The sequence below is a fragment of the Nomascus leucogenys genome, chromosome 9 (assembly GCF_006542625.1).
Source record: "Nomascus leucogenys isolate Asia chromosome 9, Asia_NLE_v1, whole genome shotgun sequence".
Taxonomy (NCBI): domain Eukaryota; kingdom Metazoa; phylum Chordata; class Mammalia; order Primates; family Hylobatidae; genus Nomascus; species Nomascus leucogenys.
Genome location: NC_044389.1, coordinates 51,068,741 through 51,096,597, shown reverse-complemented (window position 1 = coordinate 51,096,597; position 27,857 = coordinate 51,068,741). Strand labels below are relative to the sequence as shown.

Here is a 27,857-nt window from a genome sequence, read left to right as displayed (position 1 = left end):
GCAAGCAGAGGGGGGATGTCAGGAAGGAAGACGAGAAAATATTGTGAAGCAGAGCATGAACAGAAGGACACAGCTCATGATGGCTAGAGTGTAGTGAGTCACGCCAAGGAAGGACTAGGCAAAGATATGCCAGAGAATCTTTTTCTTTATGGAAATCATCAATTCTTTTCTTGAAAATTGATTTTTAATTTACACTTTGTTCTAAAAAGTTGTCACTCTTCTCTTTTAACATAACTTACTTAAAAACATTTATAATTACTCAGAATTTTTCCAATTTTGCAGTTTCACGATCAGCCTCCAAAAAGTTGTGCTAGTTTGTGTTCAGAATTCATTAAAATCTATCCAGCATTTCCACTTAAGTGCTTCCATATGTATGAAAAAATGTCATTTGAATTATCTTTGATGATCAAGTTGAACATCCTTGTCTTTGTCATCCTAAAGCTGTTCTTTTCAGAAAGCCAAATCCCATCAGATTCCTCCAGGTATGTATTTAAGAAGGAAAGTTAGAATCATTTTGTCTAACTGCAACAGATTCTCTTCTGAATATTTACCCCAACCTCTTGATGAAGTGCTGCTGTGTTCTCAGTGAACTCGTTTTGTTTGGGAGCTCTTGTAATAATGGTGCATGGTTCTTGGAATGATCTCAAAATATTCCCCTCTTTCTCTTTCACACTGAAGAGCAGGTTTATCCCCAAAGGATGTTAACAAGTGTGTTTAGCTTATAACCCTTCTAGAATCATCGTCCTCAAGTGGGCCTACAAAACCCTCATTTGCATCAGTGTCCACCTGGTTGGAATTCATGTTGTCTCCTTCAGGATCTTGTTGTGAAGGTTTTAGTTTTCCCCGCCATGATCTTTAAAGGAGCTGTGAATATTTCCTTACTGAAAGATTCTTATTTTAAAATGTCTGAGTCTCTTTCATGGAAGGCAGCCTTATCAGGATCTGAGGGAACTTCAGCAGAACATGGTGGTGTTTGTTGTAAAACGTCCACATTTGAAAATTCTAAGTCTCTAAGTGAGCAATACCATTCTGCTGCCTTGGATTGAAGAGCTGTGTCATAATCGTAAGTGAACATGCCCGGAAACTCATCCCCTAAGGGACTATTCCCTAGTGACCTGGGCCAGGGTGATGGGCCCTCAGATCTATCAGTGTCAGAGGCATTTTCCAGATGAGTCTTGTACACGCCAGAGTCTGGAGCAGAAATAAGAGGTTTTTCAAAGGGATCTTCCTGATTCTTGCATTTCCCTGGAATTGTTTGGAAGGTGATATTGTCCTCAAGACTGTTTACAGCCGCCACATTGTCCTTGCTTGCCCCTGAGCTCTCGTCCTGCAGGGACTCCTCGTCAGGCGCTGCCTCTTCAGTCTTGCTCCTTGCACCCTCTGAACTTATGGAGCTCAGAGTGAACAGAGACCCCTCATCAGAGTCACAGTCACTCTCCAACTCACAGCAAGTGTCAGAAGGAGTGGATTTCTGCACTGATTCCTCGTTAGCAGGAGTGACATCCAGGCCACCGTCCCATCTTGGAGGAAAGACTGATGGGCCTGTGTCTCTTGGGTCACCGTATGGAACCTCGCTGTAGTGGGCTGAAAGCGCTTCCTCAGCCCTTGCCCCGGAGAGTCTTGGCTGCTGTGTGCTCAACAAATCAATGTACGAACTCACTTGCCATTCCTTAGAAAATTCCATCTGCGAGTCCCAAAGTGACTGTTCAGTGCCACCTCTTTCCTTACTGTCTCCAGTCCTCTGTGCTTCTGCATGTGTTAGCATTTTACAGAGGGAAGCTGTCATTTCTCCGGAGAGGGACGGGTCTAATTCATTGGAATCATAACGGCTTGAGCCAGAGACAGCGTGAGACGTGCCAGCTACAGAAGAGACGCCCACTGAATGTGCACCGAGAGGCTCTTCCTGGGCCACAGTTTCATAAGTCCATTCTCCGAGAACATCATTCCTATGGATGTGGTCCTGCGCTGCTGACATTAGTTCACGGTTACCGGCATGTGGATGTCTCTGGAGAATGGAATAGACTGCACCATCATTTCCACTTCCTGCCCCGGTGTTGTCCCCGCACTGTCCTGAGTTCTGCGGACTGCCAGGATCCTTTCTGCTCCTTCGCAGAGTTCTATCAGGAATTATGGTGGCGTGTGGGTGTGACTGTGTCACCCAGAAAGGGGTCTGGTTCTCGTAGAGGCTTAGATGAGGAAATGCTTGGCGCAGATGTGTCTCTGGGTGTGGTGTGTGCCCCGCAGCTTCGATGTCATCGTAGAAGCCCTTGTTTGAATACGCGTTGTCAGGGCCAGGGCTTTTGTTCTGGCACTTTTTTTGCCACAGTCTGTCAACATAAGGCCTTGTGAAAGCCCCCAGGCTGAAGGCGACAAGGAATGTGATGAACACTGACAGGCATACTGCCAGAGCCAGGTCCTGGGGAGCGTCCTCCTTTCTGCCGGCAGCCTGCACATCGCGGGTGCTTCTAACACTCCTTGGCAGCCGTCTCTGCTTCTCCCTGAGACCAGAGCCGACCTTTGCCTTCTTCCCCATAGTGGAAATGCTCGCGTGCCTCCCTCCCTGGGTCCTCTCTGCTTTAGTCCTTGTGAGGCTTTTCATGCGATGCAGATGAATGGGAGGAAGGCGGCTTTCCCTGGAAACCCTGCTCTGGGGAGTACCCCCGTTGGCCTCCTCACTCCCTGCAAGTGGGATTAAAAAAATACACATTGAGCGAACATTGAAATAAGATTCCAGGGGTTTTTATTTTTCTTTTTTACAGAATTGAAAACAATTCAATTTTTTTGAATTTTGAATTCCAGGCACACCCAGCCTGGAGTGCAGTGGCACAATCATAACTCACTGAAGCCTCAGACTCCTGTGCTCAAGTGATCCTCCCACTTCAGCCTCTAGAGTAGCTGGGACTACAGGTGTGTGCCACCACGCCTGGGCTGCTTTTTTTTTTTTATTTTCCTATTTACAGAGACAAGGGTTGTCACTGTGTTGCCAAGGCTGGTCTCAAACTCTTGGCATCAAGCAATTCGCCTACCTCAGCCTCCTGAACAGCTGGGACTATAGGTGTGAGCCGCTGCCCCAGCTCCAGATTCTAGTGGTTTCAGAAGCTTCTGTGAGTCCTCTTCAGTCCTTATCTAGCTATATGTTAAAGTGTACATTACATGATGAGAAGCAGTTTAAAAATTTTATTCATTCATTCGTTTTTGTTTAATGCCAACAGCATGTTTATGGCTGTACACATTTACACGTGGCTATCAGGCTGAGGTCTGTTGCTCAGAGGTCCTGGAGGTTGTATGTGCCTTAGGCTTCCTGCCTCACTGCTGCCTGTGGGAGGAAGAAGCCAGACTAGAGGGACAGCCATATGTACATGGCTTCTCCTTTCTCCATAATCTTACTGACTCTGTGTGCTGTTAAACAGGAAAAATATTCCTTTTTCTTTACTGGTTCCTGACATTTTTCTCTCTACCCTCAGAATGCCAGTTGTGGAGTGAAACAAATGTAGCTGATGACATTGAGACTTCTCTCTGATCTTCATGAATTTCCTCTAAACCTGGTAGGCATGGCTGTGTTCCTACTTGAATGGCAGTCCTGAATAGAACAGAATCTATGACTCATTTTATTTCATGGACTTTTTCTTTTTCTAGATATGAGGTTGAGATTTAGCCAAGGTAGTTAATAGTGAAAAAAAGCTTCCCAGAATGTTCAGCCCCAGTAACATATTCCAGCACTTTGGGAGAGGGGCAAGGAACAAATTAAAGGAAAATATGCTTTTGTAATATGTGTGTGTGTTTTGTGTATGTAGAGCATCACACTTTTAGAGTGTTAGCAAACATTTAAAATAATGATGTTTTTAATTTTAAAAGTTCTTTCTTTAATAGATTATTTGTTACGAATTTGGATAAAACTGTGATGTTAAATTTTATTCAATTTTTAATTCTTGTCTAATGCCAGCAGCCTGTCTATGGTTCTTGAGAATAAAGTTTGGTGTGTCAGAACAAAACTCGCTTCTAGTGGAATTCCTCCTTTTGACCAAATCCAATTGATGCTGGGTGAGTGGAACTGTGTTTCTTTGACCACATGAAGAAAATAATTGACGAACTGAGGAAAACAGTTATTTGACACCAGTGATTTGTCTACGGCACAACCCAAGACTGACTAATGCCAAGGATCAGCACTTTTGCTTTCATGGGGACTGTCAGTATTTCAAATGAGACTAAAATGTCTATGTGCATTTTTCAGCATAAATGGAGCCTTTTCAGAGAGACTTACTGACTTACCTATAGACCTGTTGCAAATGGCATTCCACTTTTTCCTCCAGGATTCAGAAATAAAATTTTGAAAGACTGCCACACTATCATCACACGGCCAGTTATTATCAGCCAAGTCAACCACTAGATGGGGAAATTCTAGAGCTATGATCATCATTGGTAGGATGGTAGTCAGAGCATTGTTGCTAAGGTCTATGACCTGTTTGAGAAGAAACAGGTTTAGGATGGTCTGTGGAAAAAGACATTTACAGGTAAAATAAATGAGTTACGGAAAAATACTGTTTATGTCTCTATGGAGGCAATATGGATTTAACACTGATTTACAAGTCAGGGAACAGTGGGTTTTGACTCTCTGTTCTACCCCTAAAAAGTTTATGAGTCTTGCAAATTGTTGACTTTCTATAAGCCTCGCTCCCAAGGTTGCTGGAAGCATTAACTGCATGTGAAATCTTTAAGTATCATGCCTATATTTGATGCCTAATCATTTTCTCTTCCTTCTTTCCTGAGTGCAATTTGTACTGTTAAATCAAACCTAGACACTCATGTTATCAAGGTCTAGAATTGGATACCAGGTCAAGAATTTCTAGAACTACTGCAATCTTGAAAGCAGCAGCAAATACTGGATGATGAAGACACAGAACACAGAACTGTGGTTGACCAGAAATGTTATTTATTTATTTATTTTTCTGGTAGAGATGAAACCTCACTATGTTGCTTAATTGGACTCAAATTCCTGGGCTCAAGTAATCCTCCCCAGGCCTTGGCATCCCAAAATGCTGGAATTACAGGCATGTGCCTGACCTCAAAGAGAGGTCTTTTAAATCAAATATTATCTCAAGAGTAGTAGTATATTTCTCTGCATCCATGGCTATTCAGTACATGCAGTATGACTAATTTTTCTAGTCTGACCAGGAAGGAAGGGGAAAGGGGAACAAGAAGGATCCAGTGGCTCTAGAAACAGAGAGCAGGATCTGTAAATGTCGGACACGACAGGAGCATGACATAGCAGGGAAAGCACAGTTAGGAGGAGCTTTAGCTGCCATTTGTAGAGCCCTGCTGGGTCCCAGACGTGCTACTGGGTGCTTCACATACATAATCTCTGATCTCAACAATTTCCTCATTTTCACCTATTCTACAGAGGAAGAAGCTGGGTTAAGCCACACAGTATATCCCACATAGACCCTAGTACCTAGTACATAGCAGGTGCTGTGTAAACAATAGAAAGGAAGGAAGGAAGGAATGAAATGGTAGAGCTGAGATCTGATCTGGCTTCACAGCTGTGTGCCTTCCACTGCAGAACATACCCTCTTGGAGCCTGAGCCCCTGCTGCACTACAGTGAAGGAAGGGCTGGGTTGAGGAGGCCTGGGGCAGAGGAACCAGGGTGGCTCATGAGGTTTGGGGAGGGGCACATGGTTATTAGGAGAAGAGAAAATCATAAAAATGAAAATACAGTCCTTGCTTTCAAAAAAGAGGATGATGAATATAAGCTAGAAAGGCTGAATGTTATCAAGGCCAATTGTTTTATAGACACCCGGGAAAAATCAGCATTTACATTTCGGGTTATGTAAATTCCTAAAGAAGGGCTTATTCAAGCAAATAATCAAACATTGCCACAAACAAGACCATTACATACAGAATCACAATTCTTTGTGAACTTGGGTAGTAAGCATGAATTTTCCATTAATGAATAGCCAAGCAGTGTTGACTCTCAAAGGAAGGTTGCCAAAAATTGGAGGTAGGAGACTGTGGGGTTGGAAAGAAAAAATACTTAGCTTTAGCCTGGTCTTGGTGAGGATCAGTAGCTTTCTTATGTATCACTTGACAACAGATTGAAATATTCTAATGTTTTTCAGGTAATTATTTTCTTTTTAGTGCATATCTACATTTATTTTTTGTCCTAGCGTCTTATTATATTACAAATCATGGAACCAAAAGCAAAACTGGAGGGAGAATAGAAAATTAATAAAATGACTCAGGAGGAACAACTTCTGAGAGAGGAGTAAAACAGAATGGTCCAATTTGGCTAAAGAAATGCCCATCTACCAGCATTTGAAAGGGGTATACATTATGGAAAGGTTGGGAGAAGCATATGTAATATTGCTTCACAAATCACTGCACTTAAGAAGAATGGGATAAGATTAGGAAAAGAAATGCTAATTTGAAATGTCAGTGAAACTTATTTCATCCCATCAAAGCATGGTGATAAATGTATGCTTTGAAAAATCTATCTGGCTTCTGAAAAGATTTCCACATGGGAAATCACATAGAATAGTGCAAGTATCAAATTCATTGCCCAGAAGAAAACAACATCCATTTTGATATTCAGCTTTTTTGGTACCAAATATGTTCATCATGTTTCAAAACCAGTTTTTAGAGATACTGCCAAACATGCAGAAGGAATATTAGAGGAGAAGAAATGGTATGATTCTGGGGCAGTTACAGTGCATTGAGAATTACAGCTGTATATAAAACATTCTCGAGGTTGATTTTTAGTCTCCCTGTGACATCTATCACCTGTGAGCTGCACAAGACTCACAGAGCACAATAAAAATGCACAGGAAATACAACAGATGAAGGGCAAATTACATATACAAGGAGTATACAATATACTACCAATTAGCTACCAAGTTAAGTGGACCTTTTCATCTGTCCTCATGACTACTGTAGCAGACAGACTCTAAGATGGTCTCCAGTGATCCTGCCTCCTTGGTGATCAGGCCCTTGAGTACTCTCCTTCCCTTGGGTGCAGGCAGGACCAGTGATTTGTTTCTAACCAACAGACTATGGAAAACAATGGAATGCCACTTCCATGATGACATTACAAAGAATTATAATGTTCTTGCTAGCAGACTTTCTTCCTCGATGGCTCTGAAGCAAGCTGCCACATTGTGAACAGCCCTATGGAGAGGCCCACATGGCACAGAACTGAAGGTTGGTTTTGGCCAACAGCCAGCAAGAAACTGAGCCCTTACTCCAGCAGCCCACAAGGAACTGAATCCTGCCGACAGCCATGTGAAATTGGAAGTGAATCCTTTTCTAGCTGGGCTTTTAGGTTAGACTCCAGCCTTTGCCAACACTTTGATTGCAGCCTCTTGAGAGACTCCTAAGTGGAGGCCCCAGGTAAGCCATTCCTGGATTCCTGTCTCATAGAAATTGTGAGATAATCTATGTGTGTGGTTTTAAGCTGGTAAGTTTGTAGTATTGTATTATGCAGCAATAGGTAACTAATACTCCTATCTATGTCCATCACCCATGTATTCATTCCTTTGTTTATTCGATAAGTATTTTAAAATATGTGTTAGGTACCAGGCATATGCAAAGCACTGGAAAAGAAAACAGATATGATGTATGTCCTCAAAGAGCTTACCATAGGGTAGAAGGGTTTGAGGACACAGGCATTAACAACTAATCATACCTAAAACTAAGTAATTTCAGTTTGGATAAGTGCAATGAGAGGAAACATATAGCATGTTATAAGTGTTTATAAAGGGGAATTAATTTAATCTGGAGGCCCAGGGAAGGCCTCCTTGAGGAAATAATATTTTACCAGAACTGACAGGATTAACAGAAGTTGGCTCCAGGCAAAGGACGAGCAAGTGGGGAGGACTTGAGGTGAAAACGGAGGCAGGAGTGCAGGGAGCCAGGGAAGAGGCTTGAAAGGAGGCTGGAGAGGCAGACAGGGGTCAGGTCCTTGCAGTGAAATCCTAGAAGTGTTTTAACCAAGAAGTGGCAGAATCAGATTTCTATGTTAAAAGAGCAGGGGACAGTGGCCACTTTAAAATTTCTATACACAAACTACATTTATAAAGTACTTACTGTATTCTAAGCACTGCTCTAGGCACTGTATATGTATTAAAACACTTAATTCTCACTAGACTCTGAGAGGAACTAAATTATCTTCATTTTTCAGAAGAGAAAAGTGAGACACCGAGAGATTTGGTAACTTGCCTAAGACAGTGTGGCTGGAAAGTGGCCGAGGCTAGGTTTAAGCACAGGCAGCTGGCTCAAGGCAACACTCCCCATCACTGCTTCACTAGTCTCCCTTCTGCAGAAGAGGCACTCCAGGAGCCATTCGGGTTGGAAGTGGGGAGTTGGAGGCTTATCTTGCAGCTATGCTTGAATAGCACTTTGCAGAACACTGGGAAAACCTCAGTTTTCTATGTTGACATTGCTTAATATGATAACCACACCAATAGATGACTAATACACCTATCCATGTCCATCAGCCACTTATTCATTCCTTTGTTCATTTAACAAGTATTTAAACATATGTATCAGGTACCAGGCATATGCTAAGCACTGGAAAACAAAACAGATATCATGTATGTCCTCAAAGAGCTTACATGTGGCTACTGAGCAATTAAAACAGGGGTGGTCCAAATTGGGAAGTGTGGTAAGTGCAAAATATCCACCAGGTTTTGAAGACTTACTATGAAAAGGGGATATAAAATATCTCATTAATAATTTCTATATTGATGACGTGTAAAAGATAATATTGGGTAAATAACACTTACCACTAAGAGGAAATTCACTTGCTTATTTTAACTTTTTCACAGTAGCTACTGGAACATTTAAAATTACATGTGCGGCTCACATTCTATGTTTCTATTGAATGATGCTGGCCTATATAAAGAATGGGAGCTGTGGTGGAGGTTATGGAGATGGGGGACTAAAGACTCTTCCAAACCATCTCGTAGTGCTACACTGCAGGCCACTCCGGTATTGCTAAAAGACCACTGAGAGGAGATTTTACAACATTCTTCCAAAGGGAAGGGTGTGGAGAAAAGTGCTTGGAGGAGAAGGGGCTGAAGCTGCCAGAACTGGAACAGGGCTTCAGGAGCTCCTTACCCTTACAGTAGCATAATTGGCACCTTGGGAGATTAACTGCAATGTGCCAGAGACAGGAACTATGGGGCCAAAATGTGACATAAATCTCCCCAATATGGGTTGGACGTTTAGAACTGCATGTGGCACACGTGCTATACAAGTATGGAAATGTCATTATCATTTTTATTGTTTTGTGTCCAATTTTGAAATGGAAGCAACAGGGTCACTGGGTTTCAGAGGCCCATCTAGTCCAGGGTCGTTGACATCTTAGCATCAGCCAGAGTGGTTTAGCGGGGCCTCCCCAAGCGTTCCATATTGCATAAGACCCCTGGGACCTTTGACCAATCTTGTAGCTTAGGGAGACAGCCTCACTAATAACTAAGATTTAATTCCTTGCCAACTGGTAAGTGGAATCTTGGAGTTGGATATAATTTGATTTAGAAAAATAATCTGTCAATCCTTGCTGTTGAGTTTTATGTTGGAGTAAAATTCATGTCCCTTATTGTGGCCCTTGATTTTTAAGGCAAGAAAGAGACTTCAGCTCTTTTAAGGGATCTTAAAATAGACTAACAGTTTTTGATTGATAGCCAGTACTACTTGACATGAAGAAACTCTTCAATAGAAATATGCTTCTAATGTAATTGCCCGTGTCTTCCTTATTCAAATATTATAAAAATGATTTTAGAACCTGTAATTTTTTGAGGTCCTTGAAGGCTTGTGGGTGAATTTTGAATATCTTGTTGCTCTTTAAATAGAGATTCTCCAGTTGCAGGCAGGTGTGAAAATCAGACCACCCTATTTGCAATATCCCATTGAATGACAGATACAAACTCTGCAATGACTTCAGTTTCCACAGTCCTGTTAAAATGAAAAAGTAAGTTAAAATCTAAACTGGTGAAATTTACTGCAGCACTGTTTGTAATGGTGAAAAATTGGAGACAACATTAAGAGTTCTCAATTGAGGTATTGTTAAACAAAGTATGGTATATTAATACTATGAAATAAAATGTGGTCTCAAAGGAGAATGAGACAGATCAACATATAAACTGAACTGGAAGAAAAAAGTTACGTGCAGAATAGTATAGAGTATAAGTCCGATGTCCTTGGGAAAAAGAGCCATATGCAGACATATACATAGATTTTGAGTGAGCAGGAAAAGGCCTGGCAGGAGATAAACTAAACTACTAATAGTTACAGTTAGGACTAGGATGGTTGAGGGAAGTGAAGAGGGATAAGAAAAGAAACGTTGTTTTGAACACTTTTGAATTCTTTCTTTCAATGAGCATGTATTACTTTTAAAATAAGAGAATCAGTTAAAAATATAACCTTGATTGAAAGACATGATAAATATTTATTTGATTGAACTGTAGAGTAAAACTAAATAATCTTGCTAAACAATAGAGGAAAAAAATTGTTTTCATGCTTTATCTACAGGGATGAATTCTTCCAGTTTTAAGATTTTTCTTATTCTATATATATATTTTTTTTCTAAGACAGAGACTCGCTCTGTCACCCAGGCTGGAGTGCAGTGGCACAATCCCCACTCATTGCAACTTCCACCTCCCGGGTTTGAGTGATTCTCCTGCCTCAGCCTCCCAAGTGGCTGGGATTACAGGCGCCTGCCACCATGCCAGGCTAAGTTCTTTTTTTTTTGTATTTTTAGTAGAGACGGGGTTTCACCATGTTGGTCATGTTGGTCTCGAACTCCTGACCTCAAGTGATCCACCGCCTTGGCCTCCCAAAGTGCTGGGATTACAGGCATAAGCCGCCACACCTGGCTGTCTTATTCTATTTTGTAGCCATGTCCTTTCTTATAGCTACTTATTGTTGACATTATGACTATTTCCTAGGCATTCTTGTGTTTTCCAAAGGTAGTAAGTTGTAGCTAGATTTTGTTTTCCAGCAAAATAATCAAATTGAATTTTGGTCTCTGCCTTTGTATTTCACTTGATTTCAGAGAGTAACCAGGAGGTCCATTTGGCACTGAAAATGAATAAAGGTTGAGAAGGAGGTGCCAGTCATAGCTGTCTCTCAAATTTCATTTCCCATATGGGTCTCAGAAGGAAGTGCCTGCATTTTTACATTTCCTTCTGCTTCTGTTCTTGCATGTAGCCTGTGTCTTTAATCAACATAACAAGATCAGGTTGGTTCAATTACAGGAGCCTTTTTTCCTTGCCTACTGTCTGCAAGGTACTTATTGTAAGATTGATTATACAGGGAGATGACTTAATTGAAATGGCTGCACCATCAAGGTTGTCATATGTTCATTTAATTGTATACACGCTAAGCAAGAGATCATCAGGACGATGAATCAATCAAAACATTATGGGCAAGGCAGTCGTTGCTGAGGACAGGTATGGACAGCATAGAATCTTTACTCTTTAAAGAGTTTAATCTGGTACAATGATAAGACATAAACTCAAGGTAAAGTTACTAGTTATACACAGTAGTTCATCACATGGACCATCCAACCATAAAATTAACTTTTATTTGTTTGTTTGCATGTCTATCAGATGATCAAGTCCCTTCAGGGCAGAATTCACATCTTTGAATTTTTGCAGTGCTTGGTAGAATATAGTATATATTCAATAGGCCAGAGGCCACCATGTTTGGCCTGCATAGTGATTTAAAAATCATTGTACTGACATTAAAAATTCAATAAAAATTTGCATTTCTGGCTTCTCTTAAGAAAACTGGAAGTTCTAATTGGCACAAGATGACATTTGGCTGGAGCTGAATGAAGGCTGCCTGCTGTCGATGGGGGCATGAGCTTATAGAAGATTATCATTTCTTTGTACTCATGTCTCTATCAAAAACAAGAAAACAGGCTAGGCGCAGTAGCCGATGCCTGTAATCCCAGCACTTCGGAGGCCGAGGCAGGTGAATCACTTGTGGTCAGGAGTTCAAGACCAGCTGGGCAACGTGGTGAAACCCTGTCTCTACTAAAAATACAAAAATTAGCCAGTGTGGTGGTGCTTGAGCCCGGGAGGCAGAGGTTGCAGTGAGCGGAGATCCATGCCACTATACTCCAGCTGGGGCAACAGAGTGAGACTCTGTCTCAAACAAATAAACAAACAAAAACAAAAAAACAGAAAAACAAAGGATAGGCCAAGAAGACTTTTTTTTTTTTTTTAAATGGGAGAGAACTAAGGCTTATAGTCAGCTTATTCTGGTAAAAAATATTTCCATATTGGTTTGGAAATGACCATTGCCCAAGTCCCTGTGCACTGCCCTGCTGCCCTGAGCACTTACTTCAGTCTATCTTCTCTCTTCCCCCGGTCCAGCAGCACCTGGCTCCAGCACTACAGCCAGGAGGCATCCAACTGTGGAGCCCAGGCTGAAGGCCAGTTGTTAAATATTTTGAATATAACCTCTGGAGAAAGTGTTTCTTTGTGCATAGAAGCATATTCCTACATCTTTTAATATGGGTCTGTCAGAAAAAATGCAAAATAAGACACCAATATGAAAGAAGCTACAGCTTTCTTAACATTTTCATGATACCTGCCTGGCCTATATAAGTATGTGAACTCATGATTCCTAAAATATCTCATTGCTTAATTGAATTGAGTAAGTGCCCTAGGAGCTAAGTGGAGGGAGTGATCATGCCTAGCTTTAAAGTGACAGAAGAAATTATTTTTAAGCTCCTAATTGTGTACTCTTTATGCTCTAAGCATTTCACAAACATCTCTTTTTAATCTTCAGAAAGCCTGAGGAGTTATCAACATTTTACAAATGAAAAACAACTAGGTTCAGTGAAGTTAAGAACTTGCCCAACACCATGGTAGGTGGAGTTGGAATCAAAACCTAGATCTCTTAACCATTACGCTTTAACCATGCCCATCTTTTATTAACTAAAAACAAATAAAAACAACCCACCCTCAAAACCACAAAAGGGTGGTCTGGGCTATGGAGTACATAATGAAATTGCCAGATGTATTGGGGGTTGCTTAGTTAATCTGCTTGTGTCACGGAGTACTAGAGTGCTGGAGAGGAACTTAAGAGGCTGAGGTTTATTCCACCTTTGTGACTTTTTGTTTTGTTTTATTTTGAGACAGGATCTTGCTCTGTCACCAGGCTGAAATGCAATGGCACAATCATAGCTCACTGTAACCTCAAACTCCTAGGCTCAAGCAATTCTCTTGCCTCAGCCTTCAGAGTAGCTTGGACTACAGGTGTGTGCCACTATGTCTGGCTATTTTTTTTCTTTTAATTTTTTGTAGAGATAGAATCTCACAATGTTGCCCAGGCTGGTCTCAAACTTCTGGCCTCAAGCAATCCTCTCACCTTGGCCTCCCAAAGTGTTGGGATTACAGCTGTGAACCATTGCTCCCAGCCCTGTTTCTGACTTTTAATGTGAGCCAAAGAAAATCACTTAAGGCCTCCATGCTTGTTACATTCCTTAAAAATTGTTTCTCATAGCTGGAATTGAGATATGTCTTTGATTACCATGATCTTCAAGCTTTTGGAGTCCAGTGGAAGCCAGGTCCATTAGTTTGGATGATTGTTCATCAAATATTCACTATCTTGTGGGCAGAATACACTTCCCCATCCCACTGAGTTGAGTTTGGCCATGTAATTTGCTTTGGCCAAAGGAATGGCAGCAGAGGTGGTGTGAGCAAAGATCTGAAACATGCTTATGGGGCAGGGCTTGCTTTCTTGGTTTCTGCTAGTGTCATTAAAATAACATGGCCTGGTGGCCTGCTGGTCTGAATGAGGGCCTTGTGGAACAGACTGGGACCCATGTGTAACTTTCAAGATAATAGGGATGAGCCCTTGAGGAATAACAACTAACTATATTAGAGTAGGGTTAGAGCTCTTGACTGCCAATTTTTTTTTTAATTTATAGAATCAAAGTTGTTTAGTGAGATCTGGCAGGAGTTCTACTAGCCTCAGGTGACTGTGTGTGAATTATGCTGGATTGAGTTTTTTAAGTACTGACACTATCTTGTGAATGGGCTGATGCTAGGATGAAGATAAGGACAGAAGGTGTTCGATAGGCTAGAATCAAACATGGCTTCCCAACTCTGGTCTGCAGAAAATCCAAGTCATGATACCTAGCTGGCCCTGACCGGTGGGAATGAGATGCTCTGAGATCAAGTTTTCAGAAAAAGAGCTCCTGATTAAATAATTTGACCTAGGTAAATTCCAGAGATCTGCTGTAGACATTATTCTAATCTCCACACAACAAAATAAATTCCAGTTGGATTATAAGTATAATATGCCTGAAAAATCTTCTCTGACAATTTTGCCATCCATGGAGTTAAGGCACATATAAATAAAAGATTGGTGTAGTTGCACACGGGGAAAGCTGTTTTTTTAAGATTAAAAAAATAAATTATAAAGGAAAATATTAATACATTTGATTGCCAAAAATTTAAATTGAGTGTATGTCAGGAACACTATAAAAAGAATAAAGATATGGATGAGAGCAGATTTCTTATTGGAAACAATGCAAATTCAAAATAATGGAGCAACATTTAAACAAATTGAAAATCTTTAAAAAGGTCAGCCTAGAATTCCTTATTGAGTAAAAATATATTTGAAAACCAAAGGCAAATAAGGACCTTCTCAATAAAGATTTGAAAAGCATTCATCAGGAGTAGACCCAGAGTAGAAAAAATGTTCAAGGAAGTCCTTTAGAAGAAAAAATGAAACCAGATAGAAGTCTGGATATAAGTAAGGAACAAAGAGTTCCAGAAATGTATGTAGGTTAATTTAAATAATTTTCTTATATTTAAATCTCTTTAAAAGCAACATTGTGAAGCAAAGATAGTAAAAACATATTGTGGAAATTATAACATATATAGGGGTAAAATGTAGGACAATACTTGCACAAAGGACAGAAGAGGGGTAAAAATGGGAGAACACCATTGTAAGGTTCTTATGTTACAGGCAAGTAGTATAATACCAAATAAAAATAGACTGTGATCTTAAGATATATATTGGAAACCCCAAAGCTAGAATTCTAGGATATCCATAGATTATTGGATATTCATAACACACTTCTAAATAACCCATGGGACAAAGAAAAATCAAAATAGAAATAAAGTATTTTGACTCAACTAAAAATGAAAACTTCACATATCAAAATTTGTGGGATGTAGCTAAAGCCATTTTTAGAGGGAAATTACTAATTTATTATTAAGTTGCACTAAATGTTTATTAAAGAAGAAATATCTCAAGTCATTGACTTCAGCTTCCCCCTTAAGAAACTTGCAAGAATGAATGAATTGTAAGTAAGCAGAAGAAAGGAATCATAAAGACCAGAGAAGAAATAAAGTAGAAAATGTAAAAATAATAGAGCAAAATCAATAAAACCAAACGCTGGTTCTTTAACAACAATAAAATTGATTTAAAAAGATTTCTAGCCAGGCTGATCAGAAAAGAGAAGATATAAATTATCAGTATCAATAATAAGAGAGGTGGCATTACTACAGTCTACAGATACTAAAAGGATAATGAAACATTGTCAAGAACTTTATGCTAATAAACTACCAATACTCACTCAAAAAGCAATAGATAATGTGTATACCCCTGCATCTATTAATGAAAGTAAACTTGTAATTAAATATCTTCCCATGAAAAAACTCCTGCTCAGATAGCTTCACTGGGGAATTCTATGAAACATTCATGGAAGAAACAAAGCCAATTCTAAACAAACACTTCCAGAAGACGGAAGAGGAATAAATATCTCCCAATTCATTTTATGAGGCCCGCATTACTCTAATACCAAAACTAGACATCAACAATATAGCAAAAGAAAATAATAACCCAATATTCCTCATGAACATAGTTGTAAAATTTCTTAAAATTTTAGCAAATTGAATCCAAAATATATAAAAAAGATAATAAATCATGACAAAATGGAATTCATCCCAGGAATGCAAAGTTGATTTAATATTAGAAAATCTACACAATTCTCCAAATTAACAGACTAAAACAAAAACTCATATGGTCATCTCAGTGGATCCAGAAAAGGTCCTGGGCAAACTGGGAATAGAATTTCATCAACCTGGCATAGAGCATTTATGAAAGATCTAGCCGCTTTATTTTCAATAGCCAAAAAGACAACCTAAGTGTCCATCAACAGATAAATGAATCGACATGATGGAATTCTACACAGCAGTGAAAAGGAATGAATCTTTTCCCCACAGTTCACAAAATTTTTTCTTTTTGTCTTATTTTTAAAAATAATGTTAACTTTTATTTGAGAGTACATGTGCAGGTTTGTTACATAGGTATATTGCCTGATGTTGAGGGTTTGCAGTACAAATGATCCCATCACCTAGGTAGTGAGCATAGTATCCAATAGGTAGTTTTTCAGCTTTAGTCTCCCTCCTCCCACACTCCTCCTCCTTCTAGTGGTCCCCAGTGTCTATTGTGCCCATCTTTACGTCTGTTTGAACCCAAGATTTAGTTCCCACTTATAAGTGAGAATATATGGTACTTGGCTTTCTGTTCCTTCATTACTTTGCTTAGGATAATGGCCTGCAGCTACACCCACGTTGCTGCAAAGGACATGATTTCATTCTTTTTTAGAGCTGTGTAGGAGACCATGATGTATATGTACCACATTTCCTTTATTCAATCCACGTTGATGGGCACCTAGGTTGATTCCATGTAATTGTCATTGTGATTGGTGCTGTGATGAACATACGAGTGCATGTGTCTTTTTTGTGGAATGATTTATTTTTCCTTTGCATATACACCCACTAATGGGCTTGCTAGGTCGAATTGTAATTCTGTTTTTAGTAGGAATGAACTTTTAATATATACAAAGATATGGATAGGTCTCAAAATAATTATGCTGAAAAAAGAAGTTAGACCAAAAATAAAAGTACATATTGTGTGATTCCTTTTATATAAAATTATAGAAATGCAAGTGAATCCATAATGAAACAGAAAGGAGATCAGTGGTTACCTGGGTTGGGGAGAAGGGATAGGTGGAAAAGATAAATTACAAAGGGGGATGAGGAAGCTTTTGGGGTGACAGACATTACACTTAGTAAACACTCCCTCCGTACTATGAACTTCTTAAGTGCTCTCCCAAGTGTGATAACCTGATAACATAAAACGATATTCAGGGATTATGGCTTTTAGTCCAAAAAGCAATAAGAATTGGAATAGAGTCTAGAATGGTCCTGGGTAAGATATTTGATTCATTAGGTCAGATCTTATTGTGGTCAAATTATGTAGGTGAGCCAAAGGCCTTGCCTTCTTAGTTTGGTGTCTTATATACTTTTTGTTTCTTTTTTTGTTTTAATTATCTTGATAGTGGTGATGGTTTCATGAGTCAGTGTGGTTCAGAGAGTCAGAGGACAGACCAGAAAGTGCTCTGAAAAAGGAAGAGCAGAGGCTTCCAACATTATGCAGACCTATATAAATATGAACAGAGGCACGAAGACTGTTGGTGAATACTCTAAACATCTGAAGACAGAGAATGAGAATCCCCTTTAATTATCTATTGTGCCTGAAATCAAGGAAGTTACCATTATAGCAAAGACCAGGGCGGGAAATATAGAATTAAAGACTCAGGACGATCAAGTGGCAGTAAAGGGGAACTAATACTTTTGAACGCCTGCTGTGTGCCAGGCACTATGAGAGATGTTTTACATGTATCATCACTCTATGTGTATAGTCTTGATACACACTGTCTCTAAACCTCACACCTACCCTACACATATAATTATTCCCAGTTAAAGATAAGGACCAGGAGGCTTTTTTAGGTTAAGTGACTTGTTTAAGGTCAATAAACAAGTAAATAGTGTAATATAAGATGTGTAAAAGAATTATAAGAGTAAATAGGCTGAGAATGGTGGCTGATGCCTATAATCCCAGCACTTTGGGAGGCTGAGGCAGGCGGATCACTTGAGGTCAGGAGTTCAAAACCAGTCTGGCCAACGTGGTGAAACCCCATCTTTACTAAAAATACAAAAAAATTAGCTGGGTGTGGTGGCAGGCGCCTGTAATCCCAGCTACATGGAAGGCTAAGGCAGGAGAATCTCTTGAACTCAGGAAGTGGAGGTTGTAGTGAGCTGAGATCATGCCACTGCACTCCAGTCTGGGTGACAAGAGTGAGACTCCATCTAAAAAAAGAAAAACGAAAAAAGGAGTAAATAAAAAGAATGGGACCTGAACATACCCAAGCATGTGGGGAGAGGGTGATTTTGATTTTGAATGCAGTTATTAGAGAATCCTCTTATTTAACTCCCCTCATAGTATCAAGCTGAGATTTTCCAAGAGGAAGGTAAACTTCTTCTGGAGATGAGAATAAAGTCCAGGAAGTTCAGTTTACACCTCCTGGATGAAAACTTTTCCTTTACTTTCAATTTTAGATAATTAAGATTTTATTTTTTTAAGGGAACTGGTTTGGTCCTTACAGATAACCTGGTTTGTTTAGGGTCTCTCAGGATGGAGTTGGGAAGTTTAAGAAAACTCTTGCATGGTACTTGACTGCACTTCTCAATGGGAAAATGTGTTCTTTTAATATTTTTGCTCGGTGAGCCAATGTTCAGAGGGTAGTCAAATGAGTGAAAAGAGGCTGTATGGTGCATTCATGGCTGGGGCTTGGACATCAGGGGATGGTACATTTTATATTTCAAGAGAGGAAAGTTGAATGCTGGGATGAAAATATAGAGGTACTTTGTGGAAAGGGAATTATTTATTCAACTGCTTTCTAAAGATTACAAAGGCCACAGTAGGCAGGGATTTTATTAGCCTTTGCATTTAAGTGGCCAGAGGCAGTTTTATTATTTCCGGAAAATGATCTGTGTCTCAGAAAAAAAGGCCACAGAAAGGATACTCAGACATTACACTTTGTAAATACTCCCTCTGTACTATGAACTTCTTAAGTGGCTCTCCCAAGTGTGATAACCTGATAACATAAAACAATATTCAGGGATTATGGCTTTTAGTCCAAAGAGCAATAAGAATTGGAATGGAGTCTAGAATAGTCCTGGGTAAGATATTTGATTCATTAGGTCAGATCTTATTGTGGTCAAATTATGTAGGTGAGCCAAAGGCCTTGCCTTCTTAGTTTAGTGTCTTATATACTTTTTGTTTCTTTAGAACCAGAATTAGTTTTGAGTACATTGCTTATTGATAATTCCATAATCCAGTAGCAATCAGGATGAAATCTTTAATTTTCTATGAATAAAGGAACACAATATACTTTAATTTTTTATAACACACTGTGTATTTTTTTTAATTCCCCCAGTTTCAAATGTTAGGTATTATTTCATCTTATTTCTAACACATTTATCTCTTAGGTTCTAGAACTTAATTGGTTAATGTGAGGCTGCTACATTTGGTCTATTAACCTAACTGGAATCCCAACAAGATGTTGTTGCCGCTGCATTTCCAGTTACTCTGTGAGCACTCCAAAAATACTGCTTGCTGAAGGTAGGACAGATTAACCAGAGACTGATCCCATTGTTTTCATGTTTTTAAACTAGTCTTTCAATTATTAATGCTGTATTCCAAAAATATGGGAGGAAGGTAGAAGCATCATTAAAATTAAATTCATGGCTGGCTTCTGTTTTATAAATTGCATTGGCCAGCACCTCTTTCGAGCATTTTCCCAACATGAAGCTTATTGGTGACACCACAACTGACTCTGAAGACAGGGTTAGTTCGTGTGATATCTCACCCTTACAAAAATGGGCTTTCCTGAGTGAAAGCAATTTTTCATTGGTTCTAGAAACAGTCCCCATTTTAAAATATGTGGTACACAGTTACAAAGGTTGCTTGATTGTTGCTGAGATCTCTCTAATTTATTATTATTTTAGATGAATGCAAGTGCCTATATAGTCAGACACAAATAATTATCTGCTCATGAATTATAGTGGGCTACTACTGCAATAGTTGTTGAACATTTTAAAGAATAACTTGAGGCCGGACATGGTGGCTCATGCTCTAATCCCAGCACTTTGGGAGGCTGAGGCCTGCGGATCACCTGAGGTCAGGAGTTCGAGACCAGCCTGACCAACATGGAGGAGCCCCCGTCTCTACTAAAAATACAAAATTAGCCAGGCGTGGTGGCACATGCCTGTAAACCCAGCTACCCGCGAGGCTGAGACAGAAGAATCACTTGAACCTGGGAGGCAGAGGTTGCGGGGAGCCGAGATCGTGCCATTGCTCTCCAGCACGGGCAACAAGAGTGAAACTCTGTCTCAAAAAACAAAAAAAACAAAGAAAAACTTGAGATTTAGACAAAAATTAATTATTTGTTTCTAAATATACTATTATTCTCAATTTATGCCAAGAGAATAATAAAAACTAGCATATGCAAGGTAAATCTTCAGACAAGATTCTGAAGTAGTTTTCACCTATTTAAATCGTGACGGTTTATTATGCCAAATACCATGTTAAGTTAGGTCTTTGAGATACATTTTTTCATTTAATCCTTACAATGATCCAATGAGTAAATCTTATATTATCCAGATGTCACCTATAAATAGACTTAGAGTGAAGAATTGGAGAACAAATAAACAGGCCAAAAACAGGGCGTGCCCTAGGCAGCATCTCTCTCTTACCAGCAGTTCCCCTCAAAATGGAATTTCAAAGTCAGAGCAACCCAGCCATAGTCACAGAATGATAAAATAGGAAAAGTTGTTACAGGAGACTCAACCTAGTGAAAACTAATATGATGATTATGGGAAAATAATTTAAATCACAAAATACTATGGATAAAAGGACTCTGAATTATATCCAATCAGATTCATGCCTTACACTGAACTTCCAACGTCTACCTCTTTTCATTCATCTCTCTATGGCTTCATTTGCTAGAATTTTAATAGAATTTCAGATATAGAATTTGCTCACTTCACTTCTTTTTTCCCCCTGCTTTTCAAGTTGAACATTTTTCTTGATCTTTTGGGAGGCAAAAGTTTAACTCAAAAAAAGAAGATGGATCTGTATCTGCATTTATAGGGATATTTGGTCTTTAAGTGGAACTGTATTAGTCCTAACCCCCAGTTAGCTCAGGGGAATTCATCTGCCTTAAGGAGAGAAACTCAGCACTTCCCTATTTACTCTTGTGGTGGGGTAATATTTTGACATGTTAATCTCTTACCTCCCTATATTTTCCTCTTGCTCTTTCTCTCCATTCACACAGAAAGTAGGCTCCATGTTCATTGTCCCAGGGAAGGCACATGGCAAGGCAGAAAGTAGCTGAGTCTACAAGTCTTTCTGGCTTTTGTTTTCCAAAACCCTAAACCTTTAGAAGAAAGTGATTTCCAGACAGAGGGTTTTGAAAAAAAAAAAAAAAGGGAGAAGAAATTTTCTCCAAACTGAAGAGACTGAAAAGAAACATTCTCTGGGTAGCAGGGGTAAGGAATGCTCACACCTCGATGCCTTGTTAGAGTATACGATTCTCAAGCTGGGTACAAATCCACGCAAAAGCAGAGGAAAGCTGATGAAAGACTGATGTTAAATATCCCTATGACTCCTCCTAATGGGGGCTCAGAATCGGAAATTATGTTACTACAGACAATAGAAGGTTAACTCTCTAGTACACTTGAGTTTGTGGATTGAGATTCACATCTACCATACCAGTTAAAAATTTTTGTTATATTATATGGATATATGTAGGTATAATGATGTCCATCAAAAAACAAAACCCAGAAATAACCTAGTGCTTGATTAAACCAATTATGATATATGCATATATAAAAACCAACTATTTGAAATATTTGTGAGACTGCTTAATTATATAAAGACATTAAAATATTCTATGATATGAAAATACAAATTAGAAATATGGACAGTATGATCCAATTTTGAAAGAAAAAGGCACAAATAGGCATAAATAATAAACTTGAAGAATATATATAATATGAATGACTTTAATTTTTCCCTTTAAATTTTTCTTCAGTTGTTAAATGTTCTATAAGTAACAGGTATTCTTGTAATAAAAACAATACAATAAAAATAAAATAAAATACAATTCATTTACACTGAAAATATGACACACTATTTTTATGGAGAAGGTCAGGGAGATAAGACTCCCACCCTTCTCAAACAATTCTGCTGACATGGTGACTGTAATAATTCCTATGCCTGCTAGGCTATTATTGCCAAAATTATGCTTAAAACAAAGCTAGAGAAAGAGCATGAAAATAAAAACATGAAATGTCAGAACTGGATAATAAGAAAAACGAAATATGCACAATTTGGAATGGAGAAAGAGAACAATAACCTTATACTTTTTTTTGCATAATGTCTTATATAAAGTAGGTGCTTAGCAAAGAGTGAACAAGCCTGAAAACAAACAAGGAAAGGAAATTAATTGTCTAGCACTCTGGAATATAAAAAGGGCAAAGGAAGTTTTGCTTTACGAACTTGATGTATTTTCTAAAGAAAACATTGGTGTATCCATTAAGGAACTCCAACATGTAGACTATTGAATGTCAGATGAGAATTTATGATAGTTGGAGGCTACTTGGAGTACCCTGTTAGAAACTAGGATAAGGAATTCTGATTTTGACTTGATAATCAGAAAGTTTACATACCAATATATAATATTAGGATACTTCTGCTGTACGTTTGGAGGACAACTAGATAGACTGAGGCAAAATGTACTCAAAGAAGAAAAATATTATGAATATGGCAACATTTAATTTGAATTGCATTACATATTAAATGTATTTGAACTAGTTATTGCTCAGTGCTTTTCTATATTAACAAATACATGATAATCAAAGTAGGTAACTTAGAATCACTCATTATTATTTAGCACTTAAATACTTCCTAGTGTCTTGATAACTGCACATAACATTAATGTCAGATGTACTAATGGGAGACTAAATTTCATTAGCTGTAAATTCCGCACACTATAACTTCCAGTGCCACTAAGAAACATTATTATATGTGCTCTGATCAAATTGCTTTACTTTCAGCTGTCTCCTTGAAGCTGAAAACAAATGTGGAATTCTTATGAACATGAAACAACTCCACGTAAGCACTGTTTCTCTGTCTAGTTAAAATTGTACTCACCCTTGGGAGTGTCACTGAGTTTATTTCTTTGAAGAATGAGCACCTTCAACAATGGAAACCTATTTCTGAAGCTGCTTCTGTGGCGTTTCACCCATGAGGACTTAGGACTGAGTAGATCCAATGAGAGGGACTGGATGGCATTGTTGCTGAGGTTTAACACTTCCAAAGCATGTAAATATGCAAAAGGGCTTAAGGTTATTTTTGATATGAGATTGTTACTGAGGTCCAGATGTTTTATTTTCCACTCTTCTTTTTTCGTGTGAGACTGTAAGAGAACTCTAAAGAAATTGAAACTTACATCCACAGTGGCCGCTGTCTGTGATATGTCCACAGGTATATCACGCTTTCCGGTAAAAGAACAATTTGTCAGAACATATGCATTCCATTGGCATTCAGAATTGAATAAAATATTGCTTTTTCTTGATGCATTTGTCATTATTCCAGTACAATAAAGACCTATAACTATGGTAATGACTCTGAAACAGAGGTTTTTCATAATGCCTGGAAAAAGGAAAATGAATCGACTTATTCACAATAATATATAAAAACTAACAGCAATAAGCAGAAAATTTAATTTTCAGTTTAACATTTAGGAAAGTTATCTTGTCTTGGTTGCCAGTTTAAGCGAATGTTTGATTTCTTACTGGGGCATGAAAATGTAGCTACCAAAATAAAATAGCCATAGTATAAAATTACATTTATGTCACATTTTAAAGAAAGGACTCCCCTGATTTTTCAGAAAATACATATTCACTTAGGCCTCACCTCTGCATCTGCTTTTCCAGTATTTTTCACTCCGCAGTGTGCTTTGGGATGAATGAAACCTTGCCAAGATTAAAGACTTCCCTGTTTCTTTGCAGGCCATTAATACAGAGCAAAGTCTATTATGCTTATCTACAACATCGTAATCAACCATGTGGTTTATTACATAAATGACAACCAGTTACACTAAACCGTGACCTTCCATAACTCTATGAGTAAAAAGTTCAACTCACAAAAGAGGCTCTTATTTTTCATGACTAGAAGAAATACAAGTTTTGCTGTGTGGCTTTTGTGACTTTTCAAATCATTATGAAATCATTTAGATATACACAACATAATATGTTATCAAATACATTTTCTGGCTCTGAACCATGAAGATGTAATACGATACAGAAACACTGAGTATCTTTTGTACCAACAGTTTTTGAGAAGAAATTGAAAGTTTTTAAAAAAGAAGTGTGTACAAACTACAATGGCTGAAAATAATTTTAAAAAATGGGTAATTTTTGTGATTTGTTTTAAACTAAATTCCACTTAAAAACCACTGTGTGAGGCCGGGCGCGGTGGCTCAAGCCTGTAATCCCAGCACTTTGGGAGGCCGAGGAGGGCGGATCACAAGGTCAGGAGATCAAGACCATCCTGGCTAACACGGTGAAACCCTGTCTCTACTAAAAATACAAAAAATTAGCCGGGCGTGGTGGCGGGCGCCTATAGTCTCAGCTGCTCGGGAGGTTGAGGCAGGAGAATGGCGTGACCTGGGGGGCGGAGCTTGCAGTGAGCCAAGACCGCGCCACTGCACTGTAGCTTGGGTGAAAGAGCAAGACTCCGTCTCAAAAACAAAAACAAAAACAAAACCACTGTGTGTACAAATAATCACATTATTGAGTATATGAGTTTCCAAGAAATTGTCCCTTCCTTTCTGTTCTAATGGCGCTCAGTTTAGTTTTCATCACTGCAGTCTGAAATACTAAAATGGCTTAATTGATTTTCTTGCTTCTGCCTCTTGACTTTCCTTTTTTGTCCTAGGTGACTCCAAAGGATTATTTTCCTACAATAAAGTATTTCCTATATTATTCCTTCATTTGAAATCCTCAAAGGGCTCCTTATTGCCTATAGTCCAAATCCCTCAGGTTGGTATTCAAAGACTGTATTATCTAGGTAAACTTATGACCTAACTTGGTAAGTTTATGTGGAGCCACTACAGGATGTGGCTTGTGCAAAGAATGATCTATGCATATCACATACTGAAATTCACCTTCAGTTCATTCCCAGTTCCAAGTTCAATGCCTTTTCCTCTTAGCCACAGTCTTAAGATGGAGTTTCGCTCTTGTTGCCCAGGCTGGAGTACAAGAGCGCCATGTCAGCTCACCACAATCTCCGCCTCTTGGATTCAAGCAATTCTCCTGCCTCAGCCTCCCGAGTAGCTGGGATTACAGGCATGTGCCACCACACCTGACTAACTTGTATTTTTAGTAAAGATGAGGTTTCTCCATGTTGGTCAGGCTGGTCTCGAACTCCTGACCTCAGGTGATCTGCCCACCTTGGCCTCCCAAAGTGCTGGGATTACAGGTGTGAGCCACTGCACCCGTCCAGCCACAGTCTTGTGTATCCTTCCAAACTCATCTCACATCCTATGGCCTGGTCATTTTTCCTGCTTTAGCCTCCATATTTGTTTTTATTTTTACAGAAATCTTTCAGTAAACACTGAAGGAATTGATACACATTAGTAACACTCAGCATTGCTATTGTTTTGCTTTGTATCTGTTCTGAACTCCCAAAAAAAGGAAGATTATCTATCTATCTATCATCTATCTATCTATCTATCTATCTATCATCTATCTATCTATCTATCCAATGTTTTACATTTTTAATAGTCTGCAGTCTGTCACTGGGTTGTTGTTTATGTGTAAATGAACGCATGGAGTGAAGTGAATGAAATTTACAATGTAACTTTAAAACTTTTGTTTCATACAAGGTCAATCCTCCCATATTTTCAAGGGTATTTAAATTCAGGTACACATGGCCATGAACAGCAAAGGTGCCCTACAGCATGGAGGAGTGATTTATTTTTACAGTGTGCTTCTTATGCAATACTAGAAATTGAATTGATTTGCCCAGGAAGAAAGATATTTTTTCTACATTCAAAGCTGAGATCATTATATATACAATGGTGCACCAAGCTAATGTAACAAAATCAGCAACAAAAAAATATAGTCACCATTCACAGGTACATTACTTTGTAGTGTTGAAGAGAAAGACATGGTTGAAAAATACTTTTTGTTAAGGGGACATGAATTAAAATTGCGCTGGTTCTTTTTAAGCTGAAGAGATTTATACATGTTAGGTTTGAGTTCAAAACAGCTAGACAAGGACAATCTTGTATCTTAAAGCGAAAGGTATTAATTTGTTAAAAAATTTTACTATTTATAAATTTATATGTATTAGCTAAGGAACCACCGAGAACTCCAGAAAAAGCTGCTTGGGAAACTGGAAACAATTAGGCAAAATGTAAATTTCAAAAGGGACATAGTCAAGCTGAAGTATGAGGAAGCAGTTAGAAATGCTGGTTGTGTACATTTGTGTGTCAGCAAGTGAAAGACAGGAAGAAGGCAGCAGAAAAAAACAAAGTATTAAAGAAAGGAAACGAAGAGTTCATTTATACATAAAAGAAAGAGAGGGTGGCAAAACTGAAGGAAAAAAGCAACAAAGGCTATTTCGGGTAAGGACAAGACCTGGAAAGTAATATTGCTTCTAAGACATACCTTCGTATCCTAAGTGGTTTTCAAATGGGTAGATATCTGGATCAAGCCAGGTAAGGATTTAAGACCTGAACCTTTGAGGCTCCACCCATCCTGCCATCAAGGCTGCCCAGTGGCCAGCCCTCACCCTTTCATCTCCGGCTTTGGCCTCCTGCCATGGTGACAGTGTGCACTTTCCCCTAGGACACCAGGGAAGCACCACTGGAGAGAGGCCTTCTGCAATGCACAGAGAGGAGGGCATTCAAAACTGGGAATGTACAACTTCCTAACTTTGAGTTCTAGGAGTCCAGAGAGATTACATAAATACTGACAGTGTCCCATTCTCAAGCCATATTTAAATTCATCACTTTTGCATGACTAAGTAGAAAACAGTTAATATATAACCAATAAAAAATTAACAGCAAGCAATTTACAGAATTTTTATTGTAAACAGAAGCTCATTACTAGTTATTACAAACTGAATCAACTGAAACTCAAGTTAGCAATGTGAAACACATTTATAGGCTTATTTTTGTATAGCGTAATTGGTAATTTTTGCCCCCTCAATACTTTTAAGAAGACTGCTAAAATTTTCAGCATTTCAATGATCTCTTATTTGTCAAGTTTAGCACCATGACATTCTCATTCCCTTAAAAAAACACTCATTCAAATCTAGGTAGAACTTCCACCTTTCATCATCAAAATTATCACACAAAATTTATTTTGTTTTTTTCATAATGCAAAAAGAAGACAAATAAGTATATTTTAAAATATTACCAGCAGTCCCTGTTTTGTGTTGTTTTACATTTTTCCGTCTGCCCATTATTCTCTAAGAAATCTTGCATTGATTTCATTTGCCCCCCTTGTCATTGCAGCCAGCCTCTAGAATACTGTGGTAATTGAAACTAGCATGTACCTGCGCTCCCTCCCGGGATCCTATCTTTGTCACCCACCTCCCCCATGGCTACTGCTTGTCATATCTGTGCTCAGTGCAGGGATGAGCGTACAGCACGAAGAGGCGAAGTCAGCATTTCATTTACAGAGAAATGCCATCTGGTGGAGAGAATGAGTTGTTGAAGGTTTACTGTGAATAAAAATAAGCCGGCCAGGCGCGGTGGCACACACCTGTAATCCCAGCATTTTGGGAGGCCAAGGCAGGCGGATCATGAGGTCAAGAGATCAAGACTATCCTGGCCAATATGGTGAAACCCCATCTCTACTAAAAATACAAAAATTAGCCGGGCGTTGTGGCACATGCCTGTAGTCCCAGGTAC

The 27,857-nt window shown here is 38.9% G+C and overlaps 1 protein-coding gene across 1 annotated transcript; it reads right to left on the bottom strand.

Annotated features, from left to right (window-relative positions):
- Positions 1-165: 165 nt before the first annotated feature.
- On the bottom strand, positions 166-27,857 carry LRRC66 (leucine rich repeat containing 66). Its single transcript, XM_003268368.2, has 5 exons — positions 26,608-27,857; positions 23,084-23,584; positions 9,777-9,946; positions 4,270-4,459; positions 166-2,679 (listed from the first exon to the last, which is right to left on the bottom strand). The coding sequence occupies exons 2-5, from the start codon at positions 23,577-23,579 to the stop codon at positions 893-895; spliced, it is 2,643 nt and encodes an 880-aa protein (XP_003268416.2). The 5' UTR covers positions 23,580-23,584; positions 26,608-27,857; the 3' UTR covers positions 166-892.